At 42.6% G+C, this 13,294-nt stretch overlaps 1 protein-coding gene, 1 long non-coding RNA gene and 4 other non-coding genes across 6 annotated transcripts; 1 reads left to right on the forward strand and 5 right to left on the reverse strand.

The window, feature by feature from the left end:
* Window positions 1–5,123: 5,123 nt before the first annotated feature.
* Window positions 5,124–6,821, forward strand: LOC143420855 (uncharacterized). The gene is made up of 2 exons (XM_076889301.1): window positions 5,124–5,164; window positions 5,933–6,821. Exon 2 carries the CDS (start codon window positions 6,124–6,126, stop codon window positions 6,502–6,504), a length of 381 nt encoding a protein of 126 aa, XP_076745416.1. The 5' UTR covers window positions 5,124–5,164; window positions 5,933–6,123; the 3' UTR covers window positions 6,505–6,821.
* Window positions 6,822–7,983: 1,162 nt separating this feature from the next.
* Window positions 7,984–13,105, reverse strand: LOC143420856 (uncharacterized). The gene is made up of 3 exons (XR_013100591.1): window positions 12,423–13,105; window positions 11,965–12,051; window positions 7,984–8,219 (listed from the first exon to the last, which is right to left on the reverse strand). It is a non-coding gene; the product is annotated as an uncharacterized LOC143420856 (long non-coding RNA).
* On the reverse strand, window positions 9,077–9,148 carry trnad-guc (transfer RNA aspartic acid (anticodon GUC)). Its single transcript has one exon. It is a non-coding gene; the product is annotated as a tRNA-Asp (tRNA).
* On the reverse strand, window positions 9,726–9,797 carry trnad-guc (transfer RNA aspartic acid (anticodon GUC)). Its single transcript has one exon. It is a non-coding gene; the product is annotated as a tRNA-Asp (tRNA).
* trnad-guc (transfer RNA aspartic acid (anticodon GUC)) lies at window positions 10,340–10,411 on the reverse strand. Its single transcript has one exon. It is a non-coding gene; the product is annotated as a tRNA-Asp (tRNA).
* Window positions 10,954–11,025, reverse strand: trnad-guc (transfer RNA aspartic acid (anticodon GUC)). The gene has a single exon. It is a non-coding gene; the product is annotated as a tRNA-Asp (tRNA).
* Window positions 13,106–13,294: the final 189 nt, after the last annotated feature.

Raw genomic sequence — 13,294 nt, forward strand, 5'->3', positions numbered from 1 at the left:
CCTTGCTATCTAAAATATAACAGGACACCGGAGTAGATTCTCCAGCATCTCACACTTCTGATAATCAGTTGTCTGCTTGACGTTTATTCAGCTGTGTAAAAACTATAACTTTAATCTCAGCCAAACAGATTTACTCAGGAACAAATAAAATACTAAAAAAAAAAAAAAAAAAGCCAAACAATAACATTTTTAAGTTATCTAAGTGACTCATATGTTTAACCTGAGTAGCGAAAGACGGCGGTGGGTTTGAAAACGATTTGCCGGGAGTCCGGTGTTCTCACGGCTCTAGTTAGCCTAGCCCCCGGCTAGCTATCGAGCTAGTGGGTAACAGACGTCTCCGAAAACGTCGAGCGCTTTTGAAAATATGCGGTGTCTTGATAAACTGAGCAGATATTTAAGGTTTCCACAGCTACATTCCCGCCTGAAAATATGTTAAACGTTTATTTTGTGACCCAGAAAGAATAATAAGAGTAATATTAAAACTAACTAGCTGCCGCCATTGTTGGAAACTGAGCTGGGCCGCGCTATGAATTCTGGGACACAGCTTCTTCTTCTTCGGGGTTTAACGGCAGCTGGCATCCTTGTACATGCAGTGCTGCCATGCCATCTTCTGTTTCAATCCGTTATTACACTCTTAAATCCTACTACATATTCCTGCGTCTTTTGTGATCTTACAAAGCTTCAAACGACGCGTCGACTATTAAATCAGTCGTCGACGATTTTGATAGTCGACGTAATCGTGACTAGTCGACTAATCGTGGCAGCCCTAGAGAGCACTGATCAGAAATGCAGCCAAGAGGCCCATGGTGACTCTGAACGAGCTGCAGAGATCTACAGCTCAGGTGGGGGAATCTGTCCATAGGACAACTATTAGTTGTGCACTGCACAAAGTTGGCCTTTATGGAAGAGTGGCAAGAAGAAAGCAGTTAACAGAAAACAATAAAGTCCCATTTGCAGTTTGCCACAAGCCATGTGGGGGACACAGCAAAAATGTGGACGAAGGTGCTCTGGTCAGATGAAAACAAAATGCAAAACACTATGTGTGGTGGAAAACTAACACTGCACATCACTCTGAACACACCATCCCCACTGTCAAATATGGTGGTGGCAGCATCATGCTCTGGGGGTGCTTCTCTTCAGCAGGGACAGGGAAGCTGGTCAGAGTTGATGGGAAGATGGAGCCAAATACAGGGAATCTTGGAAGAAAACCTCTTGGAGTCTGCAAAAGACTTGAGACTGGGGCGGAGGTTCACCTTCCAGCAGGACAACGATCCTAAACATAAAGCCAGGGCAACAATGGAATGGTTTAAAACAAAACATATCCATGTGTTAGAATGGCCCAGTCAAAGTCCAGATCTAAATCCAATCGAGAATCTGTGGCAAGATCTGAAAACTGCTGTTCACAAATGCTGTCCATCTAATCTGACTGAGTTGGAGCTTATTTGCAAAGAAGAATGGGCAAGGATTTCAGTCTGTAGATGTGCAAAGCTGGTAGAGACATGCCCTAAAAGACTGGCAGCTGGAATTGCAGCGAAAGGTGGTTCTACAAAGTATTGACTCAGGGGGCTGAATAATTACGCACACCCCACTTTTCAGTTATTTATTTGTAAAAAATGTTTGGAATCATGTATGATTTTAATTCCACTTCTCACGTGTACACCACTTTGCGTTGGCCTTTCACGTGGAATTGCAACTTTAATTTAAGCAGTTTAACAAAAGTATTTCATTAACTGTTTAGGAACTTCGAGGATACTTGAGGGTGCATGGGAGTTTGCCCAACCAGTCTACATGTGTTTTGTGGACCTGGAGAAGGCATTCGACCGTGTCCCTCGGGGCGTCCTGTGGGAGGTGTTGCGCGAGTATGGGGTGTCTGGCCCATTGCTACGGGCCATTCAATCCCTATACAACCGTTGCAAGAGCTTGGTTCGCATTGCCGGCAATAAGTCGGACTCGTTCCCGGTGGGTGATGGGCTCCGCCAAGGCTGCCCTTTGTCTCCGGTTCTGTTCATAATTTTTATGGACAGGATTTCTAGGCGCAGCCAAGTGGCGGAGGGCTTTCGCTTTGGTGGCCTCAGAATCTCATCTCTGATTTTTGCGGATGATGTGGTTCTGTTGGCTTCATCGGGTGAGGGCCTCCAGCTCGCACTGGAGCGGTTCGCAGCCGAGTGTAACGCAGCGGGAATGAGGATCAGCACCTCCAAATCTGAGGCCATGGTTCTTAGCCGGAAAAGGGTGGAGTGCCCACTCCGGGTCGGGGATGAGTTCCTGCCCCAAGTGGAGGAGTTCAAGTATCTCGGGGTCTTGTTCGCGAGTGATGGGAGAAGGGAGCTGGAGATCGACAGACGGATTGGGGCTGCGGCTGCAGTAATGCGGACGCTGCACCGGTCAGTCATGGTGAAGAGGGAGCTGAGTGTAAAAGCGAAGCTCTCAATTTACCGGTCGATCTACGTCCCTACCCTCACCTATGGCCACGAGCTGTGGGTAGTGACCGAAAGAACGAGATCGCGGATACAAGCGGCGGAAATGAGCTTCCTCCGAAGGGTGGCTGGCCTCTCCCTTAGAGATAGGGTGAGAAGTTCGGCCATCCGGGAGGGGCTTAGAGTAGAGCAGCTGCTGCTCCACATCGAAAGGAGCCAGCTGAGGTGGTTCGGGCATCTGGCAAGGATGCCCCCTGGGCGCCTCCTGGGCGAGGTGTTCCAGGCATGTCCCACCGGGAGGAGGCCCCGGGGCAGACCCAGGACACGCTGGAGAGATTATATCTCTCGGCTGGCCTGGGAACGCCTTGGTATTCCCCCGGACAAGCTGGAGGAGGTGGCTGGGGAGAGGGAGGTCTGGACCTCTTTGCTTAGGCTGCTACCCCCGCGACCCGACCTCGGATAAGCGGATGAAGATGGATGGATGGATGGATGTTTAGGAACTATGAATATTTTATTACACAGTCAGCCATTCCAGAGGCTCAAAAGTAATCGTACAGACATACAAATATAACTGGATTGTTTTAAAAGGTTGTTTGAAAATCATTTGCAGTCATTCTCTCCCTAAACCCTATATCCAACGGACCAATGTCTTTGTGAAAAAAATTATAGACCTAACTGTACGCGCCCACTCATGTGTGTCTGTGCTATGAGCCATAATTTATATTTCTTGTTAAAATATTAAGCAATGAATTTAATTCCTAAAAAAAAAATCAGATGGTACATTTTGAATAAAGACCAGCCTCCGATGTCGTGTTTTTCTCATCTTGCACTCTATTTGTTGTGGTTAAATGTTTTGACTCGGAGTTTCATCAGAGTCTCCATACGAGCTAAACAAATACCTCATCTCTCTTACTCTCACTCTACTGCTCAACTACTGGCAGCTTAGCTTCATCTTCACTGCATTCAAGTGGCCTTCAGCAGGACTGACTGAGAAACATTGTGTGTGCGTTGCAGCAGGAGGTCAAGGAAAAAAGGACAGAACGTGTGTGTGTGTGTTCATGCAGAAGACATCCTCTCACACGGGGTAATATTTGGACATTTGAAGACTATTTTCATAACTTTTCAAGCTGATTCGGCCTCCCACAACTTGTGGTGACCACCCACACAATGACCCTTCACTGCCAACAACAAACATGCACACTCGCATGTTCAAAACAACACCAGTGCACACACATCGCTGTGCAAATAGTATGTATGCAGGGCCTTCTTGTTCTTGCACTCTCATGATAAACACGATACATGTCTGCCTCATTGCATACACAAATCAGACTCACTACTAGATGTAAGATGTTTATATATGTGTTTTGTACAATAGGTTACAAAACTTGGACAACTTCAGGGATGATATAACTGGTTTTAAATGTCCCAAACCACAATGACTGCATTTTTTAATTTATGTCACTAATGTAGCCATAATATAATTCAATAAAGTCATATTTTCAGCCAAAGCTTTTATTTTTAATCATTATTGTTTCATCAAAACACCTTAAAGTGAGGTTAGATGTTCCAGTTAGCTCTACATCTCTGTCGTGTTTATCTTCTTTTGCTTTGATTTCTACTAGATATCAATAAGTAAACATGTTTTTTTTTTATGATTCAGTTGAACATCTATAGATGATCACACGTATCACAAGTACTGTATTGATAGACAGGAGGATGGCGGAGGATGACCAATGGATCTTACACAGTGCAAACATACACATGGTGCAAGCGTGTGGATCAGTCACCTGCCGAAAACAAGGAGTAAAATCAATAATATTAGCCGCAGTGACACACAAACACACTCACACACTAAGCCGACTGACTGACTTTAGGATTAAAGCCAGAGTTCATCGAGGATTTCAGAGTGACGGGGCTTCTCTTCAATGAAAACTGTAAGCACAAGAATCCCAGAGGAAGGGACACTGCTGCATAAACTTGGATGCTGATGATGCACATGACAAAAAAACATGTTTGAGTTCTTTTTCAATTTTTGCTCCTATAGTTTTGATGGTGTTTTTCCAGTACAGAATAACCATTCATGGTTTATGTATGTACCACACATACACTGCTGCATTTTTTGGCAACGATTTTCAATTAACACAACCGATTAGCAGTATAAATGTTGGGAATGGTGACAGCCCGTGCACAGAAGACTATAGTGGACAAAAATATATTAGATCCGTAGTGGTTTAGGACTCCCAAAGAGAACGAATTGGAAACAGTTTCGATAAATGGTAGATAGATTCGTTCTTATATAGCACTTTTCTATTCTACCTGAGCACTCAAAGCGCTGTCCAGGGAGAGTTTTGAAGCTACGGTTTAGAAAAGAGCACTAACTGTCATGTGTTTGAATATTGTTTAATTCCTGAGTCTGTTCAAGGAAACCTGAAACATTAAGCAGTTGAGGACGTTCCCAAGGATGTCACAGTCTGACGTTTAACATTAAGAATAAAAAGATATTGCCTCCCCGTCGGGGAATCGAACCCTTTAGCTAAACGGCCTAAACCGTTTCCCATTCATTCTCTATGGTAGTGCTAAACCACCACGGATGTAATATATTTTTGGCCACTACGGTCTTCCGGCGCTGTTGCGAGTTTGAGATGCGGCGGCACTTTTAAAAAATCTCCTCTTTTACGTTTCGGGAGAGAAAACGAGTAACTCAACGCTCGCAACACATCCCAACGCTCCTCATTCATTGATCAAAGGTAAGAAACGTCGTTTGAAATAAGAGTAAACCAACAGAATACATTTACAGGTGTATATTACAGGTAACAGGCGTGTTGCGATTGCATTTACGAAGCATCCATCGCTCAGTTAAAGACGGTGGGAGTTTATCTACTGTTGTAAAGTGGCACGGTAAAAAATGAATGAACGTGATCCTTAAATAAATTGCGTGTTTCATTGACGTGTTTTGCCAGTAAATAAACTTTGTAGGTTTCCGACTGCTGTGACACTGACATTACTATAATGTGGTACAATTAAATAACCAATAAGTGTCTTGTTATGAGATGACATGCTAAATGACTGAACCTGCTTTAAAAAAATGTATTGCTTTCATGTTGTAATGGTCAGTCACCTTATCAATGCGAAAGTCTGTTTTGATATCTCTAACATGAGCAATGCCCACTCGTGTATGAATAAACACGATAGCTTAAATACATATATGTTGTTAATCTACCAGCAATTCTTATGTGCCATGACTACTAAGCAGTTACCACAAATTTTGCAGATATGCCAATAATCATTCAACCATGAAAGGTTTTTATTTACAGACAGAACAGTTTGTTATACCTGGAGGAAAAAACACTTTTATCGCAAATGTTGTCAATGTTCTTTCAAATTGAGTCTCGTTATTGTTCTCCTGCATCCTGCTGTGTAAACCCAGCAGCAAGATTATAACCTGAAATGTCTTTGTTTGTGTTTGGAATCAATTTTGTTTAATATAATTGTTTATTTTTTCACTGCTTATCAAGATGCAGAAGAAAGTTGCGCCATATCCAGGGAAAATCTCTGTGGTGTTCCGCAAGGGGCCACTTGGATACCTTCTCCAGGACCCGTTAAAAATGACCCCAAACTGCAGGACAAGTCTGCACCTGTGAGGGAGGATGCTGTACATCAGAATGCTCTGACTGTCATCTATCAGAGAGGAGGGGATGAGTCTGACATGAAGGAAGTGCAGGGAGAGTACATTCTGCAGTTTGGAAAGTATAAAGGGAAATCTTTCCGGTGGCTTCTGGGGAAGGATGTCGGGTACACCATGTACCTGATCAAAGATCTCCAGAAGGAAGAGGCTGCAGGGACCTCTGTGGAAGAAGGGCATGGCAAGGAGAGCTTGCATTCATTTGTACAGTATGCCCTCAGCTTTACAGAGATAAAGACTCTTCTGAACTGCAAGACCAGCAGAATGAGTGTTGCTGCAGAAGCCTCTGAGGATGATCAGCTGGTTGGCTTTGGCTCACGAGCCAAGAGCACCTGGAAGGAGATTCGGGAGTCTCCTTTCTACGAGGCAGAGAGACAAAGATGGGTGGAAGAAAAGAGGAAATAGGGGAGAAACTGTTGATATTGTACATATAGGGCTGCTCAATTAATCGAATTTTAATCTCGATTACGATCTGGGCTTTCAACGATCATTAAAAAAGACTGAGCCGATTATTAGCCCCTCCCTCATGCTTTACTCTCGCGCTGCTCCGTGTGGCAAATCGAGAGCACCTCTCTGCATTTCGAACACGTGTCACAACAATTAAGAGCAGCGGTCCCCAACCTTTTTTGCGCCACGGACCTGGCAGTTTATGCCCGACAATATTTTCATGGACCGGCCTTTAAGGTGTCGCGGATAAATACAACAAAATAAAACTAGTACCAGTACCGGAAAAAAAAGATGATTTATTCATAACACATGTGAAAAGACCAAGGAAAACCGAGTAAACGATAAAAACGATAACAAAATAACGCTGAAAACCGATAAAACCCCTGAAAACACCTGAGCCTCAACTCTCGCGGCCCGGTAACAAACAACTCACGGACCGGTGCCGGTCCGAGGCCCGCGAGTTGGGGACCGTTGATTAAGAGGACCCGAGGGAAGCTCGGAAAGCTAAACAGAAGTTATTTGGAGAGGAGGGTGACTGCCGTTGGTTGAAAAGAGAGATAAAACAAACTTCAGTGGTGTGGAAACATTATGGGTTCGCGGAGTCAGACGTGGATCAAGCAGACATAGTGTGTAAACTTTGCTACGGTGTCGTAGCTGCACCACAGAGCAACACTGCAAAGTTCACTAAACATAGATGTTTACATTTTTCATTTATTTTTTATATTGCAAACATTTGCACTGTTATCAGTATTTGCACACTATTTTATATTATTTTTTGACAATCTTTAAAGTCATTATTCAATACATTGTTAAATAAATATCGTCAAATAATTGAGATCTCAATTTCAGTGAAAATAATCGTGATTATCATTTTTGCCATAATCGAGCAGCCCTATGTACATAAGATAGTTTTGTTCTAGTTTTGTAATGTTTATTTTGTTTCTATAAATAAACTGATTGTAAATATAAAAATGTGAATAAATTGTGTTCTGTAAAAATAGCAGCACAGCTCTCTTCTTTATAACCTCTTAGAGTTAACCTGTATGTTTATATACCTGTGTGTGCTCACCATCAGGTAATCAGTTTTAAAAAGCTGTGAGTGCTGCCCTGAAAGCTTACATATTATTTCTAAATCACTTCATGTAATGATAACAAGCCATCCTTTCTCTAGTGGGGTCTCACAGCTTTTATCTTTATAATCTTTCTGGTTGATTTGTAATATTAGAAACATGACTGCTGTCTTTTATCTGTTTGACTATACAGCCTGTCTCAGACATGACAACCAGACAGTGTCTGAAGTTATCTTTAATACATGCAACACAGCTGGAGATAGTCCAGACACTTTCTCACTTCTGATGATAATATTTTTGGTTTAGGTATTGTTGCTTTCTGGCTTGAAGCTTATCTACAAAAGCAGTTCAATAAGGAGAGATCATGTGGAAAAAACGAACATGATTTATTGAGATACAGAAATAAATGTAACTGTTTGGCAGTTAGACTCCAATGACCCATCATAGCAGAAGAAATCTCAGCAGTGACAGGATTTTGCATAAGCCACACCCCAGAGTCAAAATGCTGATAGTAATGAAGATGAAGATGGAGGCTGGGACAGGGTTCTGAGTGACCACAGTGAGGAGGAGAAAGGAGAGGAGGCGGGCTGCATGGCTGCGGATCTGAAACGCAGAAGCAGAAGAGCAACAGATTTAAACCATGCTCGGTGAAGGCAGGCAAGAGCATGACTGGAATAAAGTAATGATGTCAGTACTGAGTTTGTGCTGGAAAATGAATAGATATAAACTAACAGTTTATAGTTTTAGCTTTAGTCTTTGTATTAAAAGTTGGATGTGTGCATAATTGTAGACTATATGTCTGGTATGTATCATCTCAAAACTGTGATGATACAGATTAGTCTGAGTTATGTAGTAATGCAGGAAAATTGTTCCACAGGCCATAACACTATATAATATAAACAAAATGATAATCAAATAATAAGAAAAAGCAAAGTGAAAAATAAATGTTACCCACAATAAGTAAATTGAAAATGGTGTTTAACTTTTGATAATGTAACACAACCTTTGTCCCAACCAGGACTCGAACCCGCGCTCAGACAGTTCAGTGTAAAAAAAAACCCCAAACTCTTTTTTTTTTCCCCCAATGCCCGAAAAGCTGCCATTTGATTGGCTGTTTCTCCGTTTAACCTATACGCGATGGGCCAACTCTATCCACAGTGGGCTAGTATTGCCGTTTCCCCGTTTTGATACGTTAAGTTGTGCACGCCTGTAATGTATATGACGTTTTATGGTAGATGGATTAGTTCTTATATAGCACTTTTCTTTTCTACCTGAGCACTCAAAGCGCTGTCGAGGGAGAGTTTTAAAGCTACAGTTTAGAAAAGTTCAGTAACTGTCATGTGTTTGAATATTGTTTGATTCCTGAGTCTGTTCAAGGAAACCTGAAACATTAAGCAGTTGAGGACGTTCCCAAGGACGTCACAGTCTGACGTTTAACATCAAGAACAAAAAGATATTGCCTCCCCGTCGGGGAATCGAACCCCGGTCTCCCGCGTGACAGGCGGGGATACTCACCACTATACTAACGAGGAAGGTGACATCGGACTCGTATGTTCCAGGACCGATCGTGACTCAACTATGTCCACAGTGGGATAGTATTGCCGTTTCCCCGTTTTGATACGTTAAGTTGTGCACGCCTGTAATGTGTATCAAGTGTTACGTGCAAATAATAGCGGACAGAGATTATAATGACTAGAAGCCTCAACGCAGAGTTCTCTACCGTCAACGAAAGAGACAAAACATCTTTCAAAACAACCATAATGAACGTATCACGTATAAACTACAACAGCGCCAGAAGACTATAGTGGACAAAAATATATTACATCCGTAGTGGTTTAGGACTCCCATTCCCAAGAATTGGAAACAGTTTCGGTAAATGGTAGATAGATTCGTTCTTATATAGCACTTTTCTATTCTACCTGAGCACTCAAAGCGCTGTCGAGGGAGAGTTTTGAAGCTACGGTTTAGAAAAGAGCACTAACTGTCATGTGTTTGAATATTGTTTAATTCCTGAGTCTGTTCAAGGAAACCCTGAAACATTAAGCAGTTGAGGACGTTCCCAAGGACGTCACAGTCTGACGTTTAACATCAAGAATAAAAAGTTATTGCCTCCCCGTCGGGGAATCGAACCCCGGTCTCCCGCGTGACAGGCGGGGATACTCACCACTATACTAACGAGGAAGGTGTCATCGGACTCGTATGTTGCAGTACCGATCGTGACCCAACTATGTCTTCAGCGTGGTAGTATCTCTGTTTCCCTCGTTTTGATATCAAGTTTTACGTGTAAATAATAGAGATTATAATGACTAGAAGCCTCAACGCAGAGTTCTCTACCGTCAACGAAAGAGACAAAACATCTTTCAAAACAACCATAATGAACGTATCACGTATAAACTACAACAGCGCCAGAAGACTATAGTGGACAAAAATATATTACACCCGTAGTGGTTTAGGACTCCCATAGAGAAGGAATTGGAAACAGTTTCGGTAAATGGTAGATAGATTCGTTCTTATATAGCACTTTTCTATTCTACCTGAGCACTCAAAGCGCTGTCCAGGGAGAGTTTTGAAGCTACGGTTTAGAAAAGAGCACTAACTGTCATGTGTTTGAATATTGTTTAATTCCTGAGTCTGTTCAAGGAAACCTGAAACATTAAGCAGTTGAGGACGTTCCTAAGGACGTCACAGTCTGACGTTTAACATCAAGAATAAAAAGTTATTGCCTCCCCGTCGGGGAATCGAACCCCGGTCTCCCGCGTGACAGGCGGGGATACTCACCACTATACTAACGAGGAAGGTGTCATCGGACTCGTATGTTGCAGTACCGATCGTGACCCAACTATGTCTTCAGCGTGGTAGTATCTCTGTTTCCCTCGTTTTGATATCAAGTTTTACGTGTAAATAATAGAGATTATAATGACTAGAAGCCTCAACGCAGAGTTCTCTACCGTCAACGAAAGAGACAAAACATCTTTCAAAACAACCATAATGAACGTATCACGTATAAACTACAACAGCGCCAGAAGACTATAGTGGACAAAAATATATTACACCCGTAGTGGTTTAGGACTCCCATAGAGAAGGAATTGGAAACAGTTTCGGTAAATGGTAGATAGATTCGTTCTTATATAGCACTTTTCTATTCTACCTGAGCACTCAAAGCGCTGTCCAGGGAGAGTTTTGAAGCTACGGTTTAGAAAAGAGCACTAACTGTCATGTGTTTGAATATTGTTTAATTCCTGAGTCTGTTCAAGGAAACCTGAAACATTAAGCAGTTGAGGACGTTCCCAAGGACGTCACAGTCTGACGTTTAACATTGAGAATAAAAAGATAGTGCCTCCCCGTCGGGGAATCGAACCCCGGTCTCCCGCGTGACAGGCGGGGATACTCACCACTATACTAACGAGGAAGGTGTCACCGGAGTCTTATGTTGCAGTACCAATCGTGACTCAACTATGTCCACAGTGGGATAGCCTGTAATGCATATCAAGTTTTACGTGCAAATAATAGCGGACAGAGATTATAATGACTAGAAGCCTCAACGCAAAGTTCTCTATCGTCAACGAAAGAGACTAAACCTCTTCCAAAACAACCATAATGAACGAATCATGTATAAAGTCGAAACAGCGCCAAAAGACAATAGTGGACAGAAATATATTACATCCGTAGTGGTTTAGGACTCCCATAGCGAAGGACTTGGAAACTGTTTCGGTAAATGGTAGATGGATTAGTCCTTATACAGTGGCGGAGCGGGGGGGGGGGGGGGGGGGGGGGGGGGTGGCTTACTGGGCTTAAGCCCGGGTTGTTTTTTCAGAAGCCCGGGGTCTTTTGGAGTGTATGAACATAAGGAGCTTCTTTCAAAGAAAAAACTCTGGTAAATGTTATTTCATATATTATGCTTTGTATGTTGTTCAGTATATTTCTATGCAAAACAAGAGGAATTTCAATACACAGTATATTCACAATTTAAACCAGATATTTACATACACTTTATGGAAAACGCAAGAACATTTTTTTTCTGTACAACATCAATTTAGAGTAAACTTGTTTTGTTTTGGATAAATAAATATTGAAATATCTTTTGAATTAGTTAAATGTCAGAATAAAGAGAGACAGGGCTGTCTATTTTTTGTCACCTTCATCAAATTTAGGAGTACATGTACACTAAGTTTATTGTTAATTAATAAGAAAACTTCAGACGATTCCATTCTGAGCTGAAGAAGCTTCTGATAGGTTAGTAGAGTCCATGTGAGTAAATTGGTGGCACACCTGTGGATGCATATAAGGCAAAACACAGAGCCTGTTTCTTCGAAATGGGAAAATCAGACTGCAGGTCATAACTTCTTACCTGAAGTTCAGTTCACCTGACACTCGGACCGGCGGCTGCCTCGGGTCTCTCCTCCTGCCTCCCCTTCCCTCATCCACCTGCTGGCCTCTGTGGAAGCCCCGCCATAGCCACCACCAAACAACTGAGTTATTTTTACACATCGACCTGCATCTGGCCAATCCACCACCTCTCATTGTTCATGCCATTACAAAAAAAAAAAAAAAAAAGTCACTGGGCATATGCCCGGTATGCCCGATGGCCAGTCCAGCTATGTTAACCTGCAACCAAATCTGCAGCTCCATACAGCAATGTTACGACTTAGATTACATCTTATAACTCATAACTCTTATGTTAGCTGCCCTCAGTAGCATACTGTCTGATATATTCAACGGCTGCAATAATTCTTTAAGTGTAATTTTTTCCTTGGTATTCTAATTTCACCGAAGTTTACTAAACTCAACAAACTTAATATTACTTACCTGGACATTTATTCTGTTCTCATTTTCTTTCACTGAAAAATTGTTTCCTGTAGTGCCGTCTTTCGTGCTTGGCTCTCCTACCTTTGCTAACTACCTTTGCTAACATGATGCACATAGCGCAGAAGCCGATGCTGCATTCACTTACATTCGGATATCTGAGCTTCACCGTGAAAACATAATCGGACATTTGATATTTGATTGAATTTTATTGTTTTGCCTTTGGGGTGGCACCTGGAGTGGCCAGTCTGGTTGGGGGTGGCCTGTGCCCCCCCAGGCCACCCCGCTGGACACACCACTGGTGGAAGGCAACAACTGAAAATATGAAATAAACACACATGTAAGCTGAGACTCTCTAAAGAGACAGAGTTGTTGTTTGGCTTTTCATTTCGCCATTTGTTGATTCACTCGAAGAGCAAGTAATGTAATATGGGTCAAGTGATCTGTTTGACATCAATCTTTTGTGATACACCATCATATTTGCATTATTTGTACAGTACGAATGATTTGCCTTGGTACCTGGTCAAACTTCAGTTCTCCTCTGTCTGCCTGGCTGCGCTTCTCCAAGAGCGCACTCGCAGTGCTTCAAATATTGTGTGTAGTTTTTGTTTTGTCAGCCAGGCATCTAACTATGAAAAAAATACACTCCAAAAGACCCCGGGCTTCTGAAAAAACAACCCGGGCTTAAGCCCAGTAAGCCACCCCCGCTCCGCCACTGGTTAAGGACCTTCCCAAGGATGTCACAGTCTGACTTTCAACATTATGAATGAAAACGTATTGCCTCCCCGTCAGGGAATCGAACCCCAGTTTCCCGCGTGACAGGCGGGGATACTCACCACCAAACATGACTGTATAAATTTGCAACAGCGCCAGAA

Source organism: Maylandia zebra, linkage group LG10 (assembly GCF_041146795.1).
Source record: "Maylandia zebra isolate NMK-2024a linkage group LG10, Mzebra_GT3a, whole genome shotgun sequence".
NCBI lineage: Eukaryota > Metazoa > Chordata > Actinopteri > Cichliformes > Cichlidae > Maylandia > Maylandia zebra.